The 24,583-nt window shown below is 47.6% G+C and overlaps 1 protein-coding gene across 2 annotated transcripts; it reads left to right on the forward strand.

Moving 5' to 3' along the window:
• Positions 1-320: 320 nt before the first annotated feature.
• On the forward strand, positions 321-23,529 carry MTARC2 (mitochondrial amidoxime reducing component 2). Of its 2 annotated transcripts, none has more exons than XM_045536997.1 (8): positions 321-592; positions 6,923-7,096; positions 10,166-10,328; positions 11,332-11,472; positions 18,914-18,975; positions 19,056-19,127; positions 20,175-20,329; positions 22,641-23,529. In XM_045536997.1, exons 1-7 carry the CDS (start codon positions 321-323, stop codon positions 20,296-20,298), a joined length of 1,008 nt encoding a protein of 335 aa, XP_045392953.1. In that variant the 3' UTR covers positions 20,299-20,329; positions 22,641-23,529. The 2 variants fall into 2 exon arrangements, with proteins under 2 accessions (XP_045392953.1, XP_045392952.1); XM_045536996.1 differs by having other exon boundaries at positions 20,175-20,322.
• Positions 23,530-24,583: the final 1,054 nt, after the last annotated feature.

The following is a 24,583-nucleotide window of genomic DNA, read 5'->3' on the forward strand; positions in this document are numbered from 1 at the left end:
GGTGTCAGCAGGGCAGGGGGTCGGCTGCGGGCGGGCGGAAAAGGAAGGCGAAAGTGACCACCCCGGCGACGCTGGCCGGGGAGCCCGCTTGCCTGGGGCGTCGTGCCTCCCAGGGGCCCCAGAGCACCCCGGCTGCCCCGTTGCCGCGCAGTCCTCCCTCGGGTCCTCCGGGCCGTCCCGCTGGCGGTGAAAGGGCAAAGAGGGCGGTGGCCGAGCCAACTTCGGCTCCGCCCGCCCGCCCGGAGCCTTAAGCGCCGCCTCGCCGTCCCGGCCCCAGTCGCGGCGCGGCGTGTGCCAGCCCGCGCCCGCCTCGCTCGGCCATGGGCAACGCCGGCTCCTCGGCGCTGGCCCGCCTGGGCCTCCCCGCGCAGCCGCGGCCGGGGTGGCTCGGGCTCGCCGCGCTGGGTCTGGCCGCGGTGGCGCTGGGGGCCGTGGCCTGGCGCCGTGGGCGGCCCAGGCGGCGCCGGCGGCTGCAGCAGGTGGGCACCGTGGCGAAGCTCTGGATCTACCCGGTCAAGTCCTGCAAGGGGGTGCCGGTGAGCACGGCGGAGTGCACGGCCATGGGGCTGCGCAGCGGCCACCTGCGGGACAGGTACGGCCGAGCCCGGGCGCACAGGGCAGCGCGAGCCCTGCCAGGGACCGCCAGGGGTGAGGGAGGCGGGGCCTGCCCGATCGGGGGAAGGCCGATAGAGGTTTGCGCCCTGAGTTTCCTGGGCTGACTGTTGGACTTTGGATCCATTCGCTGGGAAGGTCAAGTTGATGTCTTACTTATTTTTGGTAAAGTGAGTAAAGGCAATTCCGTACCCTTGCTTTTAACAGGAGGGGATCTAACCTGCTTATGGCCAAGGCTCCTGCTGGCTCTAAAGTTTCAGATTCTATCTTAGTATTTAATGCAGTAGCAGAAAAACATTAGTGGCATGCTGTTGGCGCCAGAGGGAGACACAGAACCCATGTGAGGCGTGGGGAATCTTTTCATGTTGGAAGCTGCATTAATTTAGCAGTACTCAAATAAGGCCACATTCAAGAAACTTCTATTAGATATACTTAAAAATGTACATTGTTTTGTAAAGATCTAACTACTATGCACTTAATAATTTCAAAAAATGAAAACTTTGTTAATTTCAAAGTTAATTAACCTTTTAAAGACTTTGTCATGTCTGCATTTTGTTGGAAAGCATTTGAATATTTGGTTGCAGCGTGGAGGTCCGAAGTTTCAGTTGATCCTCTAGATGGGCATCAGTCATTTGTGGCCGTAAGGGCATCTTGATTTGGGTTAGGTAGGAGAATGTAGATTGGCAGCAGTAGTGGTTGAAAAGCAAGAAAGCATTTTGGGGGGGCACGTTGCTGAAGGCCTGGGTATTCTGCATTTTTCTACATTTCAATTGGATCTTTCTTAGCATCAAACAGTGACTTTAAAATGTCATCTACTAAGAGCTCAATCAATTTTTACTGTAGTTCTTTAGGTGCTTTGGTGATACAACTAGGTGAGGCTGAAATGCTAATTTGAGTGTGATTCATGATTCTCAAAGTCAGTGAAACTTTCATTGTATTCTCCAATTAATAGGTCTATAACCACTGCGTATTCTTCAAATGATTTGCATATATTATCCTGCTCATCAATGAGCTTTGCTAACTGGAGGAAATGTTCATACAAAATTTCCCTTTGAAAAAGTATTTTGAAAGAAGATAGCTTTTTTAGAAATGTTTGGCTTTTTTGCCACGTATCATATATAGACTTAGTTTTACCTTGCAAAGAAATATTGAGGCCGGGCGTAGTGGCTCACGCCTGTAATCCTAGCCCTCTGGGAGGCCGAGGCAGGTGGATCGCTCCAGGTCAGGAGTTCAAGACCAGCCTGAGCAAGACCCCGTCTCTACTAAAAATAGAAATAAATTATCTGGCCAACTAAAAATATATATAGAAAAAATTAGCCGGGCATGGTGGCTCATGCCTGTAGTTCCAGCTACTCGGGAGGCTGAGGCAGTAGGATCGCTTAAGCCCAGGAGTTTGAGGTTTGAGGTTGCTGTGAGCTAGGCTGACGCCATGGCACTCACTCTAGCCCGGGCAACAAAGTGAGACTCTGTCTCAAAAAAAAAAAAAAAAAAAGAAACAAAGAAATATTGAAGTTGTTTTGATTTGACATGATATCACACAGAAATGCTGCATTCCTACAGAAATCATTTTTCAATAATCCACATTGCTGATTCTGTTCTTCATAAAATCCAACTATCTGTTCTTGCAGAGATAAAATTGTGGCTAATACCTGTCCCTGCAGTGGCCAACACACTTTAGAATGATAGTGCAAATCCACACTGAATACCTCATGGTTCAACTTTAGCATGTTACAAAATTGACCATGCCATTAGGCATTTGCATAAATATAGTTAACGATACTTACAACTTGTTGCAAAGTGTCACTTAAAATAGTAGCTTTAGCACAGAGATTTTGCTGATGGAATACACAATGAAAAGAAATGAGAGCATCTGGATCTGTTAATACCTTTTTTTATCTGTGCACTAAACCCTTCATGTATTCCTATCATGGAAGGTGCACTGTCTGTACAGACACTCACTAAATTTACCAAATTGAGTGCAACTTCATGACATTTATCTTGAAAGTTGTTGAAGATATCTATCCCTTGTGTTCTGTTTGCAAGAGCACCCAAAGCAAGTAACTTTTCGTAGTGAAGAAAATCTTCTGTTATGACCTGAATGAAGTATAAAACCTGTGCAGAGTCAGTAGTATCAGTTGAGTTATCCAAAGTGATTGAATAATATATGTTTTTCTTTTGAAGTACTGCATGAAGTTGTTCTGTCAAGTTGAAGGCTAATTCCTGCTGCTGATCAATTATGGTTCTCCTGGAAAGAGGCAGTACTTTGTACTTCAACAATGCATTCTTTCATGATTTCTGCATCACTGAATGGCTTCCTTTTTTCTCCTGAGTATATAAGCTACTTTATAAATTGCCTCAGTGGCATTGCTTCCAGGTCTTATTGCTGCTTAAAAGAATTGTCTTTGCTTTTTATTCAGTGCTTAATATGCAGCAGACACTGAGCTAAATCTTGTACTGTAGCTTATGATAACAGTTTTGTGGGCTAGATATTATTATCTCCATTTTGCGAATAAGGAAACAGTATCAGAATGGTTGAGTATCTCACCCAAGATCACAAAACCAATGCCTACTCGGGGGGGATTTGAACTCAGATCTGTGTGCATGCAGCACTTAGGCTGTTTCTATGTTATGTATGATATAGAAGTATAAGGATTGCACCAGGGATTAGGAGACTTGGGCATAGTCTCTGCTCCTCAATTTTCTCATTTGCAAAAGAAAAAAAAGAAGAAGAAGAAGAAGAAGACAGTTGAACTCAGTAGTCTTTTTTTTTTTTTTTTTTTGAGACAGAGTCTCACTCTGTTGCCTGGGCTAGAGTGCCGTGGCATCAGCCTAGCTCACAGCAACCTCAAACTCCTGGGCTCAAGCGATCCTCCTGCCTCAGCCTCCCTAGCAGCTGGGACTACAGGCATGTGCCACCATGCCCGGCTAATTTTTTCTGTATATATTTTTAGTTGTCCATTGAATTTCTTTCTATTTTTAGTAGAGACGGGGTCTTGCTCTTGCTCAGGCTGGTCTTGAACTCCTGAGCTCAAACGATCCACCCGCCTTGGCCTCCCAGAGTGCTAGTATTACAGGTGTGAGCCACCCTGCCCGGCCTGATGGTATTTCAAACTCTGTCTTACCTAGCTTTTATTTATCAAAGGATAACTGAAAATGGGAAAGCAAGCTTGCTGAGAAAAACTCTATTTAACAGCCGCTGTTCTCTCAACCTAAGAATACAGTAACATAACGACAAATACAGTAACATAACGACAAGTATCCCTAGAATGCAGGGGAAGACCTTGTTTATATGATTCTATTCTGAACCTGTGTCTTTGGAACTGTTAGAAGCTTGGATTTTCCTCTGTAAGTGCTCCGTGCCCTCTAATTTCTAGAGTTATTTTGTTCAGAGCTTAGTGTGCTTGTGAACTCTTGGCTTGAGCACCCTCAGCCTGGAGGTGTTTGAAGTCTGTGCTGTAGAATGCTGGTGCTGGCTGTCTGGAGCAGACGCTGGGTGGGCATGTCTGTCTTCCCTGACCTTGTAAACCCCTGCCCTCCTTCGCAGCCTGTATGATTTGATCATTTATATCCATCTAAACCCCTTTGGAAGCCAGCCCTTTATTTCTTCTACACACACTGTTAACTCTTGGAGAAACGACTCTCCCAAGTTTATTACTCAATGTGTTATTCCCTGTGTGATTCCTGCTCTCTTTCTCTTCCCAGGGCTCCTGCTTTCCCTCACCTTCAGGCTCCGTGCTGGTCCCAAGGCCAGTTTGCAAACCAGAAATGAGATTTATCAGTTGTTTTGGGGGCCACCTCCCTGTTGCTATTGGTCGTTCAGGCCATAGTAGCCTTTTTGGGGAATCAGAGCTCTGGGCTGCTACACTGATCCCCGTATCACAAACTCATGCTTTACCTGTAACATCAAGGTGCTGGCATTTCTTATTGCAGATTAAGTTGGGGTAACTTGGTCGTGACAAAATTCACACTCTAGACTTAATCTTTCCTTTGGATCTGGGAGAATAGAGCTAATTATTCATTCACTGGGAATTATTTGTGTGCAAAAAATGAAAAATATTGTTACCCAGGTTGACAGGGTAACGAAATGGTTGGAGTACATTACAAATGGCAACCTTTTACCTTTGATCATTGTCCTGTTCCAATGCTGGACTCCCTGCAAATTGTCACTTGCCTTTTTAATTACAGCAAGGAACAGGAGACCTCTAGCCAGCATGTCCCACTGTTAACCCCAGCAGCTGGCTCCTATGTTATTATACAATGAATCTCAGCTGGAGCTGAGAGTGGGGCCATGAGCCACAGTGAAGGGTGAATGTTGTAAGGGATGAATGACAGGTGAGAAGACGGCCCAGAGAAGGGCTGTCAGAAGTGATGTGCAAACAGGTGTGTCACCCCTATTTGCAGGTGAGTCTAGTTGTGTGCAGTTCCCAGAGGGAGTCTGGTATGCAGATGGGGCATGTTGGAAGTTAAGGGCACAAGCTCTGGTGAGGCTAACCAAAGAACTCCGCACCTAGGAGCAAGGCAGGAATAGGGAATGAGGCTATAGTGAAATCGACAGTAATCTCCTGACTTGCGGAGCCCACCCTAAGGATCAGAGAACCCTGGGATTCAGATGATGCCGGGGGTGTCCAAATGACAGTAGGAAAGCCCCCTGAACTCACCAAGCAGGTTCTTGGCTTCTCACGGGAATGAATTTGAGAGTGAGCCAACTAGCTACGGGAAGGTTTTATTGAGACAGAGACAGATGACAGATCCTACTCCACAGACAGAGTAAGGTGGCCTTTCCCAAGCGGGAGGGGCACCGCTTAGGGGGCAATGGTAATATTTTTAAATGTTCAAAAACCATCTTGGGAAACAGCTGTTCATGACCATCATTGTCTTGAGGTCAGGCCATAAAGGTTAATTACAAAGGTCACAGAAAGGAAAGCACAGACAGTTTGCAAGGCATCTACCTTAGTGATTCATCCATTTTCAGGCGCTCCCTGGCAATTTCCTTGTTCAGGGTGGTTAGAGCCTGGGGTCGGTCGGCCAAAATGGCTGCACTTAGGCTCTCTCAGCCTTCTTTTTCTGCCTTGTCCCTGCATTACAAAGACATCTAGAAAGAAAAAGGAGGCCTCTTCAGAGGGTTGGGACTTGCTGCTGCCCATCTGTTCTTGGGAAGGGAGTAGCCAAGACAATTCCGAAAACGGCTTTGCGGTGCCACATGGTCACACATGCCAGGTAGCAGGGCACAGGCTGCCAGCCATCGGCTGCCGGCGTGGCTGCAGGGAAGGGACCGTTTAGGCAGCACCTGGAAGGGCCTCGGCTGATAGGGAGGTTCCAGATGCGAGAGTCTCTGCCAGGGTTAGGAAAAGACAGAGACTGGGCTCCCTGTGCTCCGCTACTAGAGGTCCTCAAAAGGTTACCTCAGCCATTCCCCACTGGCTGCAGTCAAATTTTGAAATGTCTTCCTGGGAGGAGCTGGCCCTCGTTCCAGAAGGGACTGTGCTTTTTATCCTGCTCACATTTGCAAAGCCTCTGGCTTCCAGGTGCTGCCCACAGAGCTCCTCACGTTCTCCACGTGGCTGCAGGGCCTGTGTTCCTTCTGAAATAATGATGCTGACGTTTATTTTCCCTAAAAGTACAATGCATTTTTTTTTTTCTAGCAACCGCAACATTTGTGTGGTGCAACCCAAACTTATGGGAGGCTGTAGACTAAAGCCTAAATGATGAGGCATGGCCAGCTCTTAGCACGGTGGGCTCTCTAGGAGACAAGTGGAGTTTTTCTCTAACACGTGACTTTCATGACTCTTTGTTCTCTGTGTCAGCGTGTGTGCGTGAACTAGAAAGGCTGTCAGGAAATTTCACATGCCCAGCAAGGTGAACAGAGTAGAACCGGCTGGGGCTCTCTTGGAGTCAGGAACACTGCAAGACCTTTGTCTAAACATCGGGTTCTCCCAGGGCCTCAGAGACGTATCTGATGGGCCTAGGAAGCTTCTGAGCAAAACAGAGTCCTCCACTGAGCGACATGGGTGGCTAAACACTGAGGGAAGGTCCCTAAACCAGCCGCATTTTCTGGGTTTTGAAACTGGAGATTTTCCTATATTGGCCAGAATCTCTCTCCCAGGACTATTTCTGCTAAATTAGCTCTTTTGGGGGCTCACCACCTTTTAGATTCAAAGAATTTGGCCAGACCTGGATAATTGTCTAGAAAGTAATTATTGAGTCCCACCTTGGAGTGGGTAGAGGGTTTTGAGGAAATAGAAATCTAGAGGGAAGCTATTGAGAGATGGAAGAGGATCCTCTGAGTGTGCCCTTGTTTGTTTCTCTGCAGGTTTTGGCTGGTGATTAAGGAGGATGGACACATGGTCACAGCCCGGCAGGAGCCGCGCCTCGTGCTGGTCTCCATCTCCTATGAGAACAACCGCCTGGTGCTCAGGGCTCCGGGCGTGGACCAGCTGGTTTTGCCGAGCAAGCTGCCTCCCTCAAACCCCGTCCACGACTGCAGGTGTTCTGCTTGGGGGCATCCGGGGGACTGCAGCAGACCTGATTTTAGCAGGCTTCTCTCTGCATTCTGTCTTGCTACAGTTTGTACGGTAGATGATGAAATTGGTAAAGGAAATATTTAAGAGAAGTATAGTTTGGATTGGGATCGGGATGGTGCTCAGGTGTGAACGGATGGTGCGGAGTATTGTTTTATGTGGACCCAGGATTTGTTTTAATTGGATATGGGAAGATGCAGAGACACAGAAATGAGTCATGAAGCAATTGTTCATACTGACAGATCTCTAGAGTTGGAGGCTTGGCATGCCACACAGGGCCACATGGGGAAGTGCCAAGTTTGATCAGGAGGCAGAGGAAACAAGGGGAAAACATGGGTGGGAGCCTTTGTTGTGGTTTCCAAAGGAAAGGAAAAGCAAGGCAGGGGAGGCAGGCTTAGGATGAGCTAGTGTGAGTGATTTCAGCAGGCTCTGGGGCACAGGGGCTTTCCCTAGTAGTCTGGTACTTGGCCCTGGCGTGATTAGGGCAGGGGACTAGTGGCCCAGCATGTGGGCACTCGATAAAGGAGGTGGTTGGAGGTGTGGGCTCAGGATGGGAGGGTGTCCCTAGGAAAGGCTTGCAGACCATCAGTGTCCTTTTCTAGAAACAGGCTGGCCCCCCCGGGGAGGGGGCAGTCCTGGCAGTGTCACAAGGCCCCAAGACACCAAAGCATCAGAAATGCAGAAAATAAAAAGCATGACTGATACAAGTATGAAGGGAGCACAACGTGTCCATCGTTAGGGCTCGTCTGCTTTCATTCATGTCAGAGGGACCTGTTTTCAGCAGTGTCGGTTCTCTAACCAGGCAGTGGAGCCTCTAGCAGCTGTGTCCCAGGGCTGGATGGTGAGGATGGTGAGGGTGGTGAGGATGGTGAGGGTGGTGAGGATGGTGTGGGTGGTGAGGGTGGTGAGGATGGTGAGGATGGTGAGGGTGATGAGGGTGGTGAGGATGGCAAGGATGGTGAGGATGGTGAGGGTGGTGAGGGTGGTGAGGATGATGAGGGTGGTGAGGGTGGTGAGGGTGGTGAGGATGATGAGGGTGGTGAGGATGGTGAGGATGGTGAGGATGATGAGGGTGGTGAGGGTGGTGAGGGTGGTGAGGATGGTGAGGGTGGCGAGGATGGTGAGGATGGTGAGGATGGTGAGGGTGGTGAGGGTGGTGAGGATGATGAGGGTGGTGAGGATGATGAGGGTGGTGAGGATGGTGAGGATGGTGAGGATGATGAGGGTGGTGAGGATGGTGAGGGTGGTGAGGATGATGAGGGTGGTGAGGATGATGAGGGTGGTGAGGATGGTGAGGATGGTGAGGATGGTGAGGGTGGTGAGGGTGGTGAGGATGATGAGGATGGTGAGGATGATGAGGGTGGTGAGGATGATGAGGGTGGTGAGGATGGTGAGGATGGTGAGGATGATGAGGGTGGTGAGGGTGGTGAGGGTGGTGAGGATGGTGAGGATGATGAGGGTGGTGAGGATGGTGAGGATGGTGAGGATGATGAGGGTGGTGAGGGTGGTGAGGGTGGTGAGGATGGTGAGGGTGGTGAGGGTGGTGAGGATGATGAGGGTGGTGAGGGTGGTGAGGATGGTGAGGATGGTGAGGATGGTGAGGATGGTGAGGATGATGAGGGTGGTGAGGGTGGTGAGGGTGGTGAGGATGGTGAGGGTGGTGAGGGTGGTGAGGATGATGAGGGTGGTGAGGGTGGTGAGGGTGGTGAGGATGATGAGGGTGGTGAGGATGATGAGGGTGGTGAGGATGGTGAGGATGGTGAGGATGATGAGGGTGGTGAGGATGGTGAGGGTGGTGAGGATGATGAGGGTGGTGAGGATGATGAGGGTGGTGAGGATGGTGAGGATGGTGAGGATGGTGAGGGTGGTGAGGGTGGTGAGGATGATGAGGATGGTGAGGATGATGAGGGTGGTGAGGATGATGAGGGTGGTGAGGATGGTGAGGATGGTGAGGATGATGAGGGTGGTGAGGGTGGTGAGGGTGGTGAGGATGGTGAGGATGATGAGGGTGGTGAGGATGGTGAGGATGGTGAGGATGATGAGGGTGGTGAGGGTGGTGAGGGTGGTGAGGATGGTGAGGGTGGTGAGGGTGGTGAGGATGATGAGGGTGGTGAGGGTGGTGAGGATGGTGAGGATGGTGAGGATGGTGAGGATGGTGAGGATGATGAGGGTGGTGAGGATGATGAGGGTGGTGAGGGTGGTGAGGGTGGTGAGGATGGTGAGGATGGTGAGGATGGTGAGGATGATGAGGGTGGTGAGGGTGGTGAGGGTGGTGAGGATGGTGAGGGTGGCGAGGGTGCTGGAGCTTTTCAGTGTGACTCTGCAGCCTCTGGGGTCTGTGGTGGAGACGAAGGCACATTCAACAGGAGCTGGGAGGGAGGGCGGAGACATACTGCAGACCCTGGCTTCCTTTTGGTCCATGGGACCCCTGCTGAGTTGTCAAGTTCCAGGGCTTGCTGGGGTCGTGCACTTTGATATCAGGAAGTCCCAGAGACTTAGGTGCTTATCGTGGGATGATCTGGATCTCCTTGTAACCAACTGAGCTTTCTGAGTACGTGGAAGTCAGTGTTGTACGAAGGTCCAGGACTCATCTTGCTCGCCGAGCCCTCGTCTTCTGCTTTTGCAACCAAAATGTCTGAGCCGAAATCCACCACTCACAGCACCCACTTTTCAAAAGTCTGAGCAACTAATTCACTAAATACAATAATACTAACTATGAGGCAGATCTCATTAATTCCACTTGACATATGAGGAAACCAAGATGCAGGTCACTGTCACGCAGGCGGAGCTGGGATGTGAAGCTACCCGCCTTCTGGGCTTTTGCTTTTAACACCTACGTGCAGGGAGAGGAAAATCTTCCCCACAAATGACAGGTTCTACTCTCTTCCTCCTCTGCTTCTGCCCAAGTTTAACCCAAGGACCACCCATGGCCTTCAGGGGTAGTCAGGTCCCAACAGTGCCACCGTCCATCTTTGACAGCGTCCCTGAGTGTGTGGATATGAGGAAGTGACCTGGTTCCCACGTGACCTTTCCAGGGTATTTGGTCTTGACATCAAAGGCAGAGACTGTGGTGATGAGGCAGCTCAGTGGTTCACCAACTTCTTGAAAACAGAAGCCTTCAGGTTGGTCCAGTTTGAAACGAGCATGAAGGGAAGAACATCGAGGAAACTCCTCTCCCCTGCTGTGCAGAATTACCAGGTGAGCTTACAGAGAGTTCGCTTTCACGCCTACCGGTTACTCTTTCCTGTCTGGCTTCCTTCCCAGCCTGCAAAGAGCTTCTCTTGGGACCTCGGCTAGGAAAATACGGTAATGGCCCCGGTGAGTGGTGACGGGGGCACACCCTGGGCAGAGGTGCTGGGGATGGCGAGGAAAATGAGATGTCTCCAAAACGGGGTCTCTGGGGCACGTGAAGGATTGAACATGGGTGCTATTGTGGGGGGGGGGGGAGCCGGAGCAGCTCCCGGTGGGCGGAGACTCAGGAGAAAACTGGTTGGAGAAGCGACAGTGAGGAGTTTGTTTGGGACGAAGCCCAAGTTTCCTGAAATCAGAGGTGCAAGCCTTTTCCAGGCGGTCCGTTCACAGTCTGTGGGGTGTGGCTATGTCGGGTGCTGGGAAGGCACCTCCTCCTGGGAAAACTGTCCTCTGCACCAGCCATGGCCCGAAGACCAAAGTCCTTGGTTCTGCTGTGAGCTAAGATTTAAAATGCGAGTAGCTCAGGGCGTTTCTCCACACAGCCCCTCACCCCCCAGCTCCTTGGGGACAGGGTTTCTATCTGCTTTGTCCACTGCTGTTTCCCCACCCGGACCCGTGCCTGGTGCCTAGCAGGGGCTCAGCAGTGGGGTGAGCAGGCGTTGCTGGAGGAATTGTTCCTGGAGTGTGGGGCATGGCAGACCCTGGCCTGCCTGGGGGTGGTGTGGGAAGGGTCCCTGCCGAGGCAGGAGTGAGGAGCATGGAGGAGGAGGTCTGGCAGGTGACACTGGCCTGGAGCCAGCCCTGGCTGCCGCCTTGTCCCTCTGTGTGGCTGGGAACTGTGCTCTGGCTCTGACCTGGCCGTATCTAAGCCCGAAGTCACCTCTGCCTCCCAGTCTCCACTCCTCTTCTGCGCTTGGGTGGTTTTGCTTCTGGACTTTGCTCAGCTTTGCAGTCGGTCTAAGCAGTTTCATGGGGTGCTGAGGCCGATTGCTCTGTGCTCTTGGCACAGGTGGCCTACCCAGACTACAGCCCAATCCTGATCCTCTCGGAAGCCTCGCTGGCAGATTTGAATACCAGGATGGGGAAGAAAGTGAAAATGGAGCATTTTAGGCCAAACATCGTGGTGACAGGCTGTGATGCTTTTGAGGAGGTAAGTGGCCCACTGCTCTTGTGTGTCATGCTCAGACGTGCTGCTCGAGGTGCTGAGAGGACTGCTCTCTCCTCTAGCCAGTGCCAGCTCCTCCGAGGTCAGCAGTGGGGAGACCCTCCTTTTCCAAGAGTCGCCTTAACCTTCTGGAGTTTGCTAACTGCTGCTGCCATCTGCTTGCTGGCCTCAGGGGAGCCTGCTTACCCTTTAATGCTCAGGCCCCAAAGCAAACAGTCAAGACTCCAAATTGCTGCAAATCTGAAAGTGGAATATATAAGCATAGCTCAGGGATAACAGGCAAATGAAGATACAAAGAACAGCTACCTCCCATTTTCCTGGAGGATGCAGGAGGGCTCCCAAAGAGTTGAGACTCCTAAAAGCCCAGACCTCAAAGTGGAGGCCAAGAGGACACAGGAAATCTGCCCCAGAAACATTCCACACTGTGGCCTGAGTTCTCTCCCAGAGGACGCACACGCTCTCATATGGGACTGACCCCAGAAATTCCCCCCGATTCAAGGACATGCCATGTCAGAACCCAGTAGGAACCTGCAATCTTTGCACAGGAAATACAAGTGACTGGGTGTGGCTTGGTAATAAGAAGCATCACAAGTCATATTGAGCTGGGGAAGGGGGCAAGGGTGTCTAAACTTTCAGAGCACCGGATGTAACAACGACAAATACCATTTATTGGGTGTTTACTAGGTGCTCGGCATTGAACTAATTAGTCACTTCAGATAAATGACTGTATTTGATCCTCAGGATGACCCTGTGAACTCTGTATTGTTATCCCTTTTTTATAAGCAAACTGAGGCTCAGGGATGTTGCACACTCTGTCTAGCCTACAAGTGGTGGCGTTGGCCGTAGAACCCAAGACTTGCGGCTCCAGCTTCTGTGGGGTTGGCTGACAGCTCCGATTTGTACGTCCCAAGTAGTTAACTCTGAAAGGACAAGCTCCTCAAAACCCCCTCCATTCGATTCTTTGCTCCACCTTGAGTGACAGCACTTCCTTTTGTGTAAAATGTGCCCTTATTTGTGGGTAAACGTCCTCTGCTAGAACCTTTGCGTGGAGCCTCCTGTAAAGTCATTGCGTGTGAAGGCTCCTTGTAGCCTGTGACAGTCTGAACAGCAGCGTCTAGAGAGGTTGTCTACTTGGGGATGCTTTCTTGTCATTTGTTATCTAGTTGCTTTAATTCCTCTTTATATTTGTTAATTTAAAAAAATTGATTATTTGCTGTGAGTCAGGCACAGTGTCTAGGAGCCCTGGGTACAGAGATGCAAAGAGACGGGTCTGGCCCTTCGGAATTTTCCAGTACCAGAGGCATGGCCGGGAGACAGTGACGGTCAAGTCTGACAAGTGCTTTCATGGATTAATATATTTACTTAGAAGGTGCCAGGGATGCTTAGAAGTAGAACTGCCAGCCAGGCATGGTGGCTCACGCCTGTAATCCTGGCACTCTGGGAGGCTGAGCCGGGAGGATCACTTGAGGTCAGGAGTTGAGACCAGCCTGAGCAAGAGCGAGACCCCATCTCTACTAAAAAAAAAAAAAAAAAAAAAAAAAAAAAAAAAACAGAAAGAAATTAGCAGGACAATTAAAAATATATATAGAAAAATTAGCTGGGCATGGTGGCACATGCCTGTATTCCCAGCTACTCAGGAGGCTGAGGCAGGAGGATCGCTTGAGCCCAGGAGTTTGAGGTTGCTGTGAGTGAGGCTGACGCCAGGGCACTCTAGCCCGGGCGACAGAGTGAGACTCTGTCTCAAAAAAAAAAAAGAAGTAGAACTGCCTAAATCTGCCTGCAAAAGGGAGGCCTGGGGGCGGAGAGGGGTCCACTCAAGCTGCCCGGAGGCAACGCCGCACACGGGTGTGCACGCCGGGGCCTTGGAGGGTTTTCGCGGGTGAGGGGGGCCTGCAGCGTGAGAGGCCACAGAGAAAGGGGCGCCCGGGAGTGTTTCGGAACCACAGGGGTGGGGCCAGGGGGGAAGGAGAGGTGCCGGGAGGAGGCTGGGACCCGCTGGAGACCGCCGCACCAAGGAGTTGGGATTTTATGCTGCAGATATTGGGGAGGTGGTCACGATTCTGAGCAAGGAGGTAACTGTGATTTGCATTCCCCTAGCGAACACCTACCGAATGCCGGCAGCGTGCCAGGCACACGCCGTTGGGGCAGGTCTCTAGGACGCGCATGGACAGGCAGGGAAGCCAGGGACACGCATAACAGTGCGGTGCTCGTCCTTTTCCTGACGTGCGGGTCAGCAGACCTTCCCTGAAGCCGACATCAGCACCCGCATGAGGCTGGTCGACAGCATCAGCCCAAGTGATCCCAGCCTGCGGGGTCTGGAGAAACAGCGACTTAGGGGCGCGGGGGGGATCGTGGGGGTCGGAGGTGACGGGCCCTGATGGTGCTGGAGTCGGGGAGGGCCCCGTGGGCTCGGCGATTGGCTCCTCCAGAGGAGGAACTCGGTTTTCCTCCCCAAGAATAAGCCCAGATTTTGTGGGACCTGGAGTTTATACAAGTTGGAAGCCTGTTTAAGAAAAAGAAAGTAGGCCGGGCGCGGTGGCTCACGCCTGTAATCCTAGCACTGGGAGGCCGAGGCGGGAGGATCGCTCGAGGTCAGGAGTTCGAGACCAGCCTGAGCAAGAGTGAGACCCCGTCTCTACTAAAAATAGAAAGAAATTATCTGGCCAACTAAAAAATATATATACAAAAAAATTAGCCGGGCATGGTGGCTCATGCCTGTAGTCCCAGCTACACGGGAGGCTGAGGCAGGAGGATCGCTTAAGCCCAGGAGTCTGAGGTTGCTGTGAGCTAGGCTGATGCCACGGCACTCACTCTAGCCCGGGCAACAAAAGTGAGACTCTGTCTCAAAAAAGAAAAAAAAAAAGAAAAAGAAAGTAACAAAAAATAAAAATAGGTGCAGGGCCCTGGAAGTTCTGGGGCAAACGAGGGTCCTGAGGCTTCCCGGTGAACTCGCCTGTTTCTCCCAGCTCTGGTTCCCTCACGTTGCCTGGACGAGGGCACACAAGAATGAGGCCGTTAAATGCTTGTTAGACACCAGAAGAGATTAGAACTCCCTATTAAGGATGCGTGTGACTAAAGGCTGGAATAGAAATCAGTCCATGGAGCAAAAGTTCCTCCATAGGGATCCTGTAATTTGTCCATTATTTGGAGAAATTTTCTTTTAGGGAATACATTTTTCTCGGTTTGTCTCCACGGAAAGGTAAATCGTTTTGGCACTAACTTTAGTTTAAGATCTCGAGCCAAGGAAATAAGAAGAAAAGATGCTCTTATCGCCGGCCAAAGAGTTTTTGCTTCCTTATAACTTGCCAGTCAAGAATTTTTGCTCTACTATAACTTGTCAAACTTAACCTAAGACTCAAGTAGCTTAATCCTGTTCTTAGGCAATTTGAGTGGGTGGAGTTTTTTTTTTTTAAATAACATTTAAATAATTTAAATGTTAAATGTATTTGCGCTCCCAAGTTCATTTGTTGTTTTAGTCCTGCGTTGTGATGGGCTTCCAGAAATAGTGAATAAGGTAGAATGTTGCTATTTTTCTGAAAGAGTCCTCTGGCCAAGCACATTAAAAAAAATCCTTACTGTGGAAAGATGCTAGTGTTGCTGATTTTTTCTGCCTTAGATTAGGAAGCCCAGTAGTTACAGGCCTGATGCATTAACCTGCCTACCCGGTGCCTTCACAAAACTCTAACTCTTTCAATCAGTGGGACTCTGCTAAATATTAATGTAAAAGATAATGCATGTCAGTATGTAGTAGACCAACTAATAGTAAAAAAAAAAAATAAGCAAGCATAAGCATGGTGCAAAAATCCAGGCCACTATTTATTGCAAAAACATAGAGCAATAGGAGAAGGCATTGTGCAACAGTTATTCTCTGTGGTCCGAAGGACTTTGTACTTTTTCCAAGTCACTCAGAAAATTTAGCCAATTTTAAAAGGCTGCTTCCCTTGGGCTGACATGATGTATTTGAGTTCTGGGAATGCTTAGTAATGAAGGTTAAAAATAATAAAATCGACCAATGCTTCTTATCTGTGTAGTTGACCATTGTGGCAGTCAGTGTTCCGCGAACTTTGCTCGCTGTGGTGGGGTGAATCGCCGACCCGATCGTGCTCTTTGAGGTAGTCCACAGCCAGCCACTCCGGCCCCTGCCATCAGTCCTTCTGTCTTACTCTTGGATGCCTTGTCCTTCTGTGGTTAGTTTGTATTTAGGAACGAACTTTGGCCTCCATTCTCACCTGATGTGCTCTCTCTATATATGTATACATATATATGTGTATGCATATATCCATATATACAAAATATGCATGCATACATGTCTATATATTCTCTCTCTATGGAGATCTGTTCCCTTTTGACATATGGATGCAGCCATATATGTGTATATACACACACATTCATACATGCAAATGTATAGATGAAGAGAGGGAGGGAGAACCTCCTACACTAGTTATATTTTAAGTCTCATGCACTTAACTTCTACTTGGCAGATGCCGATGTGGATTCATGGGAAGGTTTCACTTGGACAGACACCCTTATCCGTGCCATTCTGTGGTTCCACCACACTCTCTCACCCTTATTTTCCTTCTTTCTCTGGGTGCTGCTTGTGATGGGAAATCACATGGTCTTAATTTGGTACTTACAAGATGTGTGCAAATTCAAAGCAAATTTTCAGGATTATGTATAGTACTTCCCCTTTCTCCTGGTGGTTTTCTCTTTCCTTACTTCCTCCATCTGGACGACGCTGAGTTTTTTATTCCTTCACTCTGAATAAATGTCACAGGGGCGGGATTTTGTCAGAATGCAGACAGGCTGCCCACCAGCAGGGGATGCACTGAACCTTTCCTGTTCAGAGAAGACTCTGGAATCTTGCTGGATAACATATTTCACGAGTTGTGTGTGTCTAGTAGAATATGACGGAAAATTTAATTTCATACAATATTAATTTAAATTCATTTTTTTTCAATAATTTGAAACTTGTTCTTTTCCTCTAATAAGCTTAATTAGCATAGTATTTTTTTTACTACAAATAGTGCATTACACCAAAATGCTGACAATGATCAGATTAGGATGAGTGGCTTTATTATACGTCATAATTAATATTCTGGGAAGTAATTAGACCTGGCATTTGGAGGTGCTGTGGACGATTCTTAGGAGTCCAGAGAATTTGCTATCCTAGACTGGGTCCTGCGGTTATCTAGGCGTGAGAGCAGATGACGGCTATGTGTCCCATTGGGCAAGGAAACGTTACTGAACTTTTCAGACTCTGCTGCTTTCCATCAGAACCACGATGCAAAATTTCCACTGATATGTGGCTTTGAAAGCTTAAATTTATCAGCTCTTGCAAAACGAAATTCGATGGAAGATACTTGGGGAGCCGTGGGTGGTGCCACCAAAGGGCTGGCTGCCATTCCTGTGGCTGCCTGCAAGCCAGGGCTCCCCCGTCACCTGGACTTGCCCAAAAGGGAGCTCGGTCCCCCTGCCTCAGGGTCATATTCTGCCAGGAGGTCTTCCATGCGCTGTGGCTGTCTGGCAGGTTGTTTTAGTAAGTCCTGGCCAGGAGATGGAGACTCATTCATTACACAGTATGTGTCCCGGAAACTTCCCCTTCACCCGGGAGGGTTCACTGCAAGATCAACTCGCAATTAAGGCAGATTTATAAGAGAAAGGTTTATTTGCCACACTCATGGGGAGAATCCCACAGCGATTACTCCTTATCTCAGTGGGTCCAGAAATGTATATACTCTCCTTTCAGAGGGGAGGGGAGATGAGGAATATAGATACTTCTGTTTGGGGACAATAAATGGTTGCTAGGGCAGATGAATAGATACTCAGGAGAGTGAATGGATGGGGGAAATGTTAACTTATAAATTAACCTGAGAGACAGTTATTGTGCTTAAAATGATTTGGGCCAGGTCTGGTTGTTTCTGGATCTTCTTTCCTTAATATACTGAGATAACAGGGAGGGGGAGGGAAGTCAATTGTTCTTTTTGGTGGGTCTGCTTGGTTTATGGAGATAGAGGGAAAGCCTGTTGATTTCTAAGAGCCTTTAGTTTGAAATACTAGTTATACCAAGGAGGTGTATTTTGGGGTGCAAATTCCTGGGCTCCTTCAAGGGCATGCACGGAGGCCCCTCACCTCAGTCTGTGGCTGTGGTCATACCCGGTAGGAGATTTCTCGGCTTTGAAGGCCCAGTTAAGTACTGGAGAACCTGTTGTGCATTTGCTAAATCACCCCTGTAGGCCCTGGCGGGGGTGGGTCAGGGAGGGGAGTTAGTTGACCCCTGGAAGAGGGCCAGAGCACGACTTGGTCATCAGCAGCAGACAGGGAAACACTGTGGTGTTAGTTCCTACTCCTGCCCGGCTCTGCCTCCTGCAGAAAGAGGTTTCAGTCCTGCCCGGGTGAAGCAGCCAGGTGAGCAGGAATAGATTTCCTCATTTCCTGACTAAGAGAGTGATTTCTTGCCAAATTGTTTCGACTTATGGTCTCTAAAAACCTTACCCGGGTTGAGATCAGGTAACCATTTTTCAGGGGTCATTCTTCGCATCTGATTCTAGACCCTGCTGGTGATTTCTGAGGTCTGTAGTGGGCGCCTCCCCCCAGCAGAGGGAATGGCCCAAAAAAGGGGGGCAAAAATGTTCTGTCTCTTTAAAACTTCCCCCACTCTGTTTGGGAATGAAAACCTGCATTCCTGCCTCAGGCCAGTGGTTAGGAGGGGCGGGGGAGGGTCATTTTTTCTTTGTACCCCAAGAGATGGCTTAACGGAATTGGGGGTTCAGGGGGGAGGTCCAGGAGTATTGCATGTATGATTCATAACTGACTTCCCTTGGGCCATGTCCTACTCATCAAAGAACGTTCGGATTTTAACTTGGCTTCCACTGTAGCTTCGCTGAAAGGAAGGAGTGGGCTTGTCTTGTGAGCTATACATTTCTCATTTTCTATCAGCAAATTGGTTTTCTAGTAGAGGTATTATTCTCGTGCCAACCTGTGCCCTATTGAAGCTTTGTTCCCACAGTGCTCACAGAATCAGGCCTTGAAGAATGTGTGTAGGCCGGGCGCGGTGGCTCATGCCTGTAATCCTAGCACTCTGGGAGGCCAAGGCGGGAGGATCGTTTGAACTCAGGAGTTCAAGACCAGCCTGAGCAAGAGCGAGACCCCATCTCTACTAAAAATAGAAAGAAATTATATGGACAGCTAAAAATATATAGAAAAAATTAGCCAGGCATGGTGGCACATGCCTGTAGTCCCAGCTACTCAGGAGGCTGAGGCAGGCGGATTGCTTGAGCCCAGGAGTTGGGGGTTGCTGTGAGCTAGGCTGACGCCACAGCACTCACTCTAGCCTGGGCAACAGAGTGAGACTCTGTCTCAAAAAAAAAAAAAAAAAAAAAAACTTATGAAGCCTCAATTTAAAAGATAACTTTCCCTTTCCTCTTAGGATACCTGGGATGAACTGCTGATTGGTAGTGTGGAGATGAAAAAGATAATGGCTTGTCCCAGGTAAGGATTCTCGCTGCTCTGGGCCTCGGGGCTCCCATTGGTTCTTAACCCTTGCCTAACCTGCAGTTATTGCATGACAGGTGCATTTTCACCACGGTGGACCCAAATACTGGCGTCATGGACAGGAAGGAGCCACTGGAAACCCTGAAGAGGTAGAACACCAATGTGTCCAGGGCATTTTTAATGTTATCTCCACCCCAACAGAGCTGCCCCTGGTCAGTGCTGTGTGTATGCCTTACGGTGGACATGATCGTTCTTTGCAGGGCGACTGCCCTGTGCCTTCTCATTGCTTGTGTCTGTCAGTTAATGTGAGCGAGTACTTGTTGCTTCCTCTTCTTTTCTGGATGGATCCTCTAGTACTTTTGATAAATTTTTAATTGTATAATACTATATTTTGAAATTTTAGTATCTCTCATATCAATGCTTTATAATAGTTACACATTTATTTCCAAATTAAGACCTTAAATACTTCATTTAACTGTGTTTATGGCAACTCCGATTCCTTTATCAGAATCTCTATCAAGGAATATGAAAATGATTGAAATTGCGTAATGAAATGTTAGAAAAAGTGAATATAATGAGTTGTCAGAGGTTATTTCATGAAACTTTCAGATTTTCAATTCTGTTTTGTTTTTTGATTGTTAAGATGCAGTGAAGTTAATTTTTTTTCTTTAGATGGGTCATTGGAAAAATGAAATTTTTCACTAGTCCAGACCCACCTGCCAACTGTATCTCTGTCTTAATTTTTGTTCACCAAGGAACCCTGGGCTTTGGGTTTTACACTTGGAGGAGGTTGGAAGAATAGTGCTTAAATGCATTAAACAGCAGGTTTGGAGACTTGAGTGATGTTCCATTTTGCGATTTCATGAGCATTTGTTTCAATGAGTTGTGAAGTTGAAAAGTACCCATGGAGACAAAGTACTTATTTTATACTTACACATATACATGTTTTCTTTTTGGCCTTAAACTGAAGCCATAGAAAAATTGTGTAGATTCTCAGAATATTTCTAGAGAAACTACGATTATTTGCAGTTGGACTAATTGTCCACAGACTTCTCTGTCAACATTATAGAGAAAGCTTGCTATTTAATTATAAATAACCTGGAATGAAAACTTGAATTCTGTTGAGAGCACTTAGATTGTTTTTTCTGCCCCATAATGAATTTTTGTACCTGATAGTGAATTTTTGCTTGTTTCAGCTACCGCCTGTGTGATCCTTCTGAGAAGTCATTATACAAGTCGTCCCCGCTTTTTGGGATCTATTATTCAGTGGAAAAAATTGGAAACCTGAGAGTTGGTGACCCCGTGTATCGGATAGTGTAATGATGGACCCATTGGAGCAAGATGGTAAATGGTCAACTTTGCTTCTGGATCACAGTGTCTTGAAGCCATTGCCACCTTTTCTTGCGCTAAGATGTTTTCTATGTTATGCTGCTTTAATTCTTGGGAGAATGAGCAGTTTTGTATTCTGATCTGTGGAGTTGGACAATGCCCTTTATTTCTATTCCGTCCGTAGTCAGTGCACTACCACCAAGCCTTCTCCACCCCTCTTTTCCATTCAGTTATAAAATGCTGATGGGGCCGGGTGCGGTGGCTCACACCTGTAATCCTAGCACTCTGGGAGGCCGAGGTGAGAGGATTGTTTGAGCTCAGGAGTTTGAGACCAGCCTGAGCAAGAGCAAGACACCGTCTCTACTAAAAATAGAAAGAAATTAGCCAAACAACTAAAAATAGAAAAAATTAGCCAGGCATGGTGGTGCATGACTGTAGTCCCAGCTACTTGGGAGGCTGAGGCAGGAGGATTGCTTGAGCCCAGGAGTCTGAGGTTGCTGTGAGCGAGGCTGACGCCACGGCACTCACTCTAGCCTGGGCAACAGAGCGAGACTCTATCTTAAAAAAAAAAAAAAAAAAAAAATGCTGATGGAAGAGCCCCAGCAGAAAGACAGGTGTGTGTTCCCAGTTGCTTAAGGAATAAGGCAATGAAGGTGAGCAATTCTCAAGGGTTATACATTTATTTATTTTTATGTCTTGGATAGAAAAGTGAAGGAGAAATATTTAAATTATTCAAAATCAATGTGGAAAAATGTTTAAATCAATGTTTTAAAATTTTATTTATTTTTTAGAGACAGGGTGTCACTTGTTGCCCAAGCATGAGTGCAGTGGCCTGATCATAGCTCACAGCAACCTCGAACTCCTGGGCTCAAGGGATCCTCCTGCCTCAGCCTCCCGAGTAGCTGGGACTACAGGCATTCGCCACCATGCCCGGCTAATTTTTTCTCTATATATTTTTAGTTATCCAGCTGATTTCTTTCTATTTTTAGTAGAGACGAGGTCTCGCTCTTGCTCAGGCTGATCTTGAACTCCTGACCTTGGGCGATCCACCGGCCTTGGCCTCGGAGAGTGCTAGGATTACAGGCGTGAGCCACCGCGCCCGGCCGAGAGGGAATTTTAAACTCAAGTAGGATGGAAGTTGTGGGCGTGGGGAGAGAGGCACAGACTGCTCAGATCCTCGGCGTGGCTCTTTGCCACTGGGCCCTAAGCTCCCTGCCAGCGACCCCCACCACAGCCCCCCACAAACCCCGGGCCCTTCCCAGAAGCTGCTCCTGTGCATCTCTGCTCGGAACATGCTCCTGCCCGCGCACCTTGGAGGCACCTGGTCACTCCGTAGAAAGTCTCCCTGCAGCCCACACACCAGAGTCGCTGAGAGGTTTCCCTTCTGGTTATGCACTTCAGCAGGGGCTTAAAAAACAACAGCAAGGGTACTTACCTATTTTAAGTGTGAGACCACTATGGCATTTTGGAGGGCCCCCTTTATACAACAGGTTAAAGGACAGATTAAAGCTTTTGGTTTTAAGGTGGTTAATATTTGTACTAACGTTACTTGAGTTGCCTATCTACTTAAAAATTTAGTAATACAGAAGTTTATCTGTTTCATTATAAATGTAATATAGTACATGTTCACCAAGGCAAATTTAGAAACTACCAGAAAAGTGTTAGAAAGAAGGCAATCACCCATTGTCACTGTTTTTAAATTTTATTCTTGTTGATTTTTTTGTTTGTTTGATGTAGCTGTGATCTCTATGATCTGTATATATCTCTGTATCTATCCATGACACATAGATCTATATGATATGGATACTTAGATATAGACATAGATATAAATGGATAGATCATAAGCACTTTCATAGCTCTCCAACCTACTCAAATGTCATTTTTGATGGCTTCATAGCATTGCATTGTATAAATGTGTGACAATTTTTTTAATACCATTTTTACAGTATTTCACACTTGGACTATATGCAATTTTGTTATAAATAATTTTATGGTATATTTCTTTGTATGCAGAACATTTTGAAACTAAGGCTTTGTCTATAGGTTAAATTTCTAAAAGTGGCATTATTGACTCATAGAGTATAGGGGTATTTTTTAGCATCTTGACCGATTGTTTTCAAAACTATTGTTTGCAGTCCCTCATGTTGTGTAGGAAAGACCCCTTGCTCTGGGCCAATCTTAATCTGCTTTTTTCCATTCAAGTAATTTGGGAAAGGACAGTTTACATTGCCTGCATTTTAACCTCAATAAGTGACTGTTTTATGTGTGTTTGAATTATTTCTGACTATCAAGATAAATAACCAAATAATCAGAGATTCTTATTATTTCTTTAGGTTTCATCATCCAAGAGGCATTGATGATGATTTTAACAACAGCAGTAACAATACGTCAGCAAATCATTATTATCCAGCCTTTAACCACCTTCATCCTGGAAATGAATCTCTATTTTTGACTTTTTAGAGTTGTGTATGCTCTGGGCTAATGCAAGGAAAACGTTAGAGGTGATTTGAGAATATGAAGGTATATAAATTTTAGGTACTGAAGAAGGCTTTTCAAATAAATAAATTTGTCTATAAAATCATTTTGAATGTTACTGTGGCTCTTACACCTTTCCAATACCTGACTTCACTATTGATGAACAAGAAAATTTAATGAATCAACTAAAAAAGCTGCAAAACATTTTTAAAATTTTGCTACCTATCATTCTATGTTTTGGCAGAAGTGGGAACCAACAGTGTATTGTTTCCTGGTGTGCCTTTACATGTTAACACACTTATAAATGCCTAGTAGTTGGTCTTTGCATGGCTATCGAGGCTTCTCGACTTTCCAGTTGTGTTTCTTACCTTACTATTAAGGAATCAGGGTTGTACTTGAGTATGGAAATTATTTCATAGCACTTGTTTTTTATATTCTATTACACCTTTATTAAGCCGTATAAAAGTAGTTTGTTTGTGTGTAACTGCTGGATACACCACCTGCAATTCCAAGTAAGATAAAGACAGTGGAATTTAAAAGAGGATGGAATGTTGAGAGTGAGAGTGGGAAGAAGAAAGTGTGAATATATTTTTTAGACGCAAATTATTTTTTTGTAACAAAGAGAAATGAACTATTTGGTCTGACGAAGCAAAAAAATACTCACTGAAGTAATTAATATATGAATGAATGAATTAACCCGCTTATAATTTTGTGGTTTCTTTATTATTAATAAATGTGACTATCAAACCTTCTTTGTTCCTTTGCCATTTATAAGCCTGCTCCCAGGGCTTTTCTCATTTTCTATTCGAACGCCAGTCACTGTTATTCGTTTTTCCTTACCCTTTCTGATGCCTCCAGAGACAGGATCTGACTCCACAAACCTCACCGCCTGTCGTCCGTGGGGGCTGGGTGCGTTAGGCGCTGCAGGCACACGGTGGCCTGCCTGAGGCATGGTGGCCCGTGACTGCAGGGACACTTCTAGCAGCTGTTCCTTCCTTCTCCCTTCTCCTTTGCTGGGTCCCAGAAGAAGTGAGAGCACTGATATATTCCAGTAGCTGCAGAAACAGTGATCTCTGTACTCTGAAACAATTTCTGGATTTCACAGGAGTGGAGAGAGGATGAGGGTGACCTGGGGTTGGAAGAGAAGAGGGCAGGTAAGATAGGAACTAAACGTTTATGATGAGGAGCCATGTTCTAGAAAGACAGACCCTCCCTGGGTACGGAATAGCCTTGAAGTGAGCTGCCAGCTGGGGAGAGAGGTTCACTCCCCTTGGGGACTCTCTCCGAGCCAAGACATGTTCCATCTGCGTGGAGGTCTCATGCACACTCTCGGCCCGCGGACTGACCTGGGACTGACAGAACCTCTGGGCCAAACTTCAGTCAGGCTGCTCTGCACCCTCTTTTTGACTAGACCTCGACCTTGTCACCCACCCCCTGCAAAGCCCGTTTCAGCAAGGATTCTGCTAAGTCAGTTCAGGGAGAATTTCCCGGCCGGGCGCGGTGGCTCCCGCCTGTCGTCCTAGACTCTGGGAGGCCGAGGCAGGAGGATCGCTCGAGCTCAGGAGTTCGAGACCAGCCTGAGCAAGAGCGAGACCCCCATCTCTACTAAAAATAGAAAGAAATTATATGGACAACTAAAAATATATACAGAAAAAATTAGCCGGGCATGGTGGCACATGCCTTTGGTCCCAGCTACTCGGGAGGCTGAGGCAGGAGGATCACTTGAGCCCAGGAGTCTGAGGTTGCTGTGAGCGAGGCTGACGCCACAGCACTCTAGCCCGGGTGACAGAGTGAGATTCCA

This window comes from Lemur catta, chromosome 25, assembly GCF_020740605.2.
Source record: "Lemur catta isolate mLemCat1 chromosome 25, mLemCat1.pri, whole genome shotgun sequence".
Classification (NCBI taxonomy): domain Eukaryota; kingdom Metazoa; phylum Chordata; class Mammalia; order Primates; family Lemuridae; genus Lemur; species Lemur catta.

Bases quoted from the DNA above. Each gene is read 5' to 3' on its own strand.
- MTARC2 (XM_045536997.1), top strand. From the start codon at position 321: ATGGGCAACGCCGGCTCCTCGGCGCTGGCCCGCCTGGGCCTCCCCGCG. The intron at 593-6,922 runs GTACGGCCGAGC...GTTTCTCTGCAG, and splicing joins AGCGGCCACCTGCGGGACAG to GTTTTGGCTGGTGATTAAGG. The intron at 11,473-18,913 runs GTAAGTGGCCCA...CTTTCCTCTTAG, and splicing joins GCTGTGATGCTTTTGAGGAG to GATACCTGGGATGAACTGCT.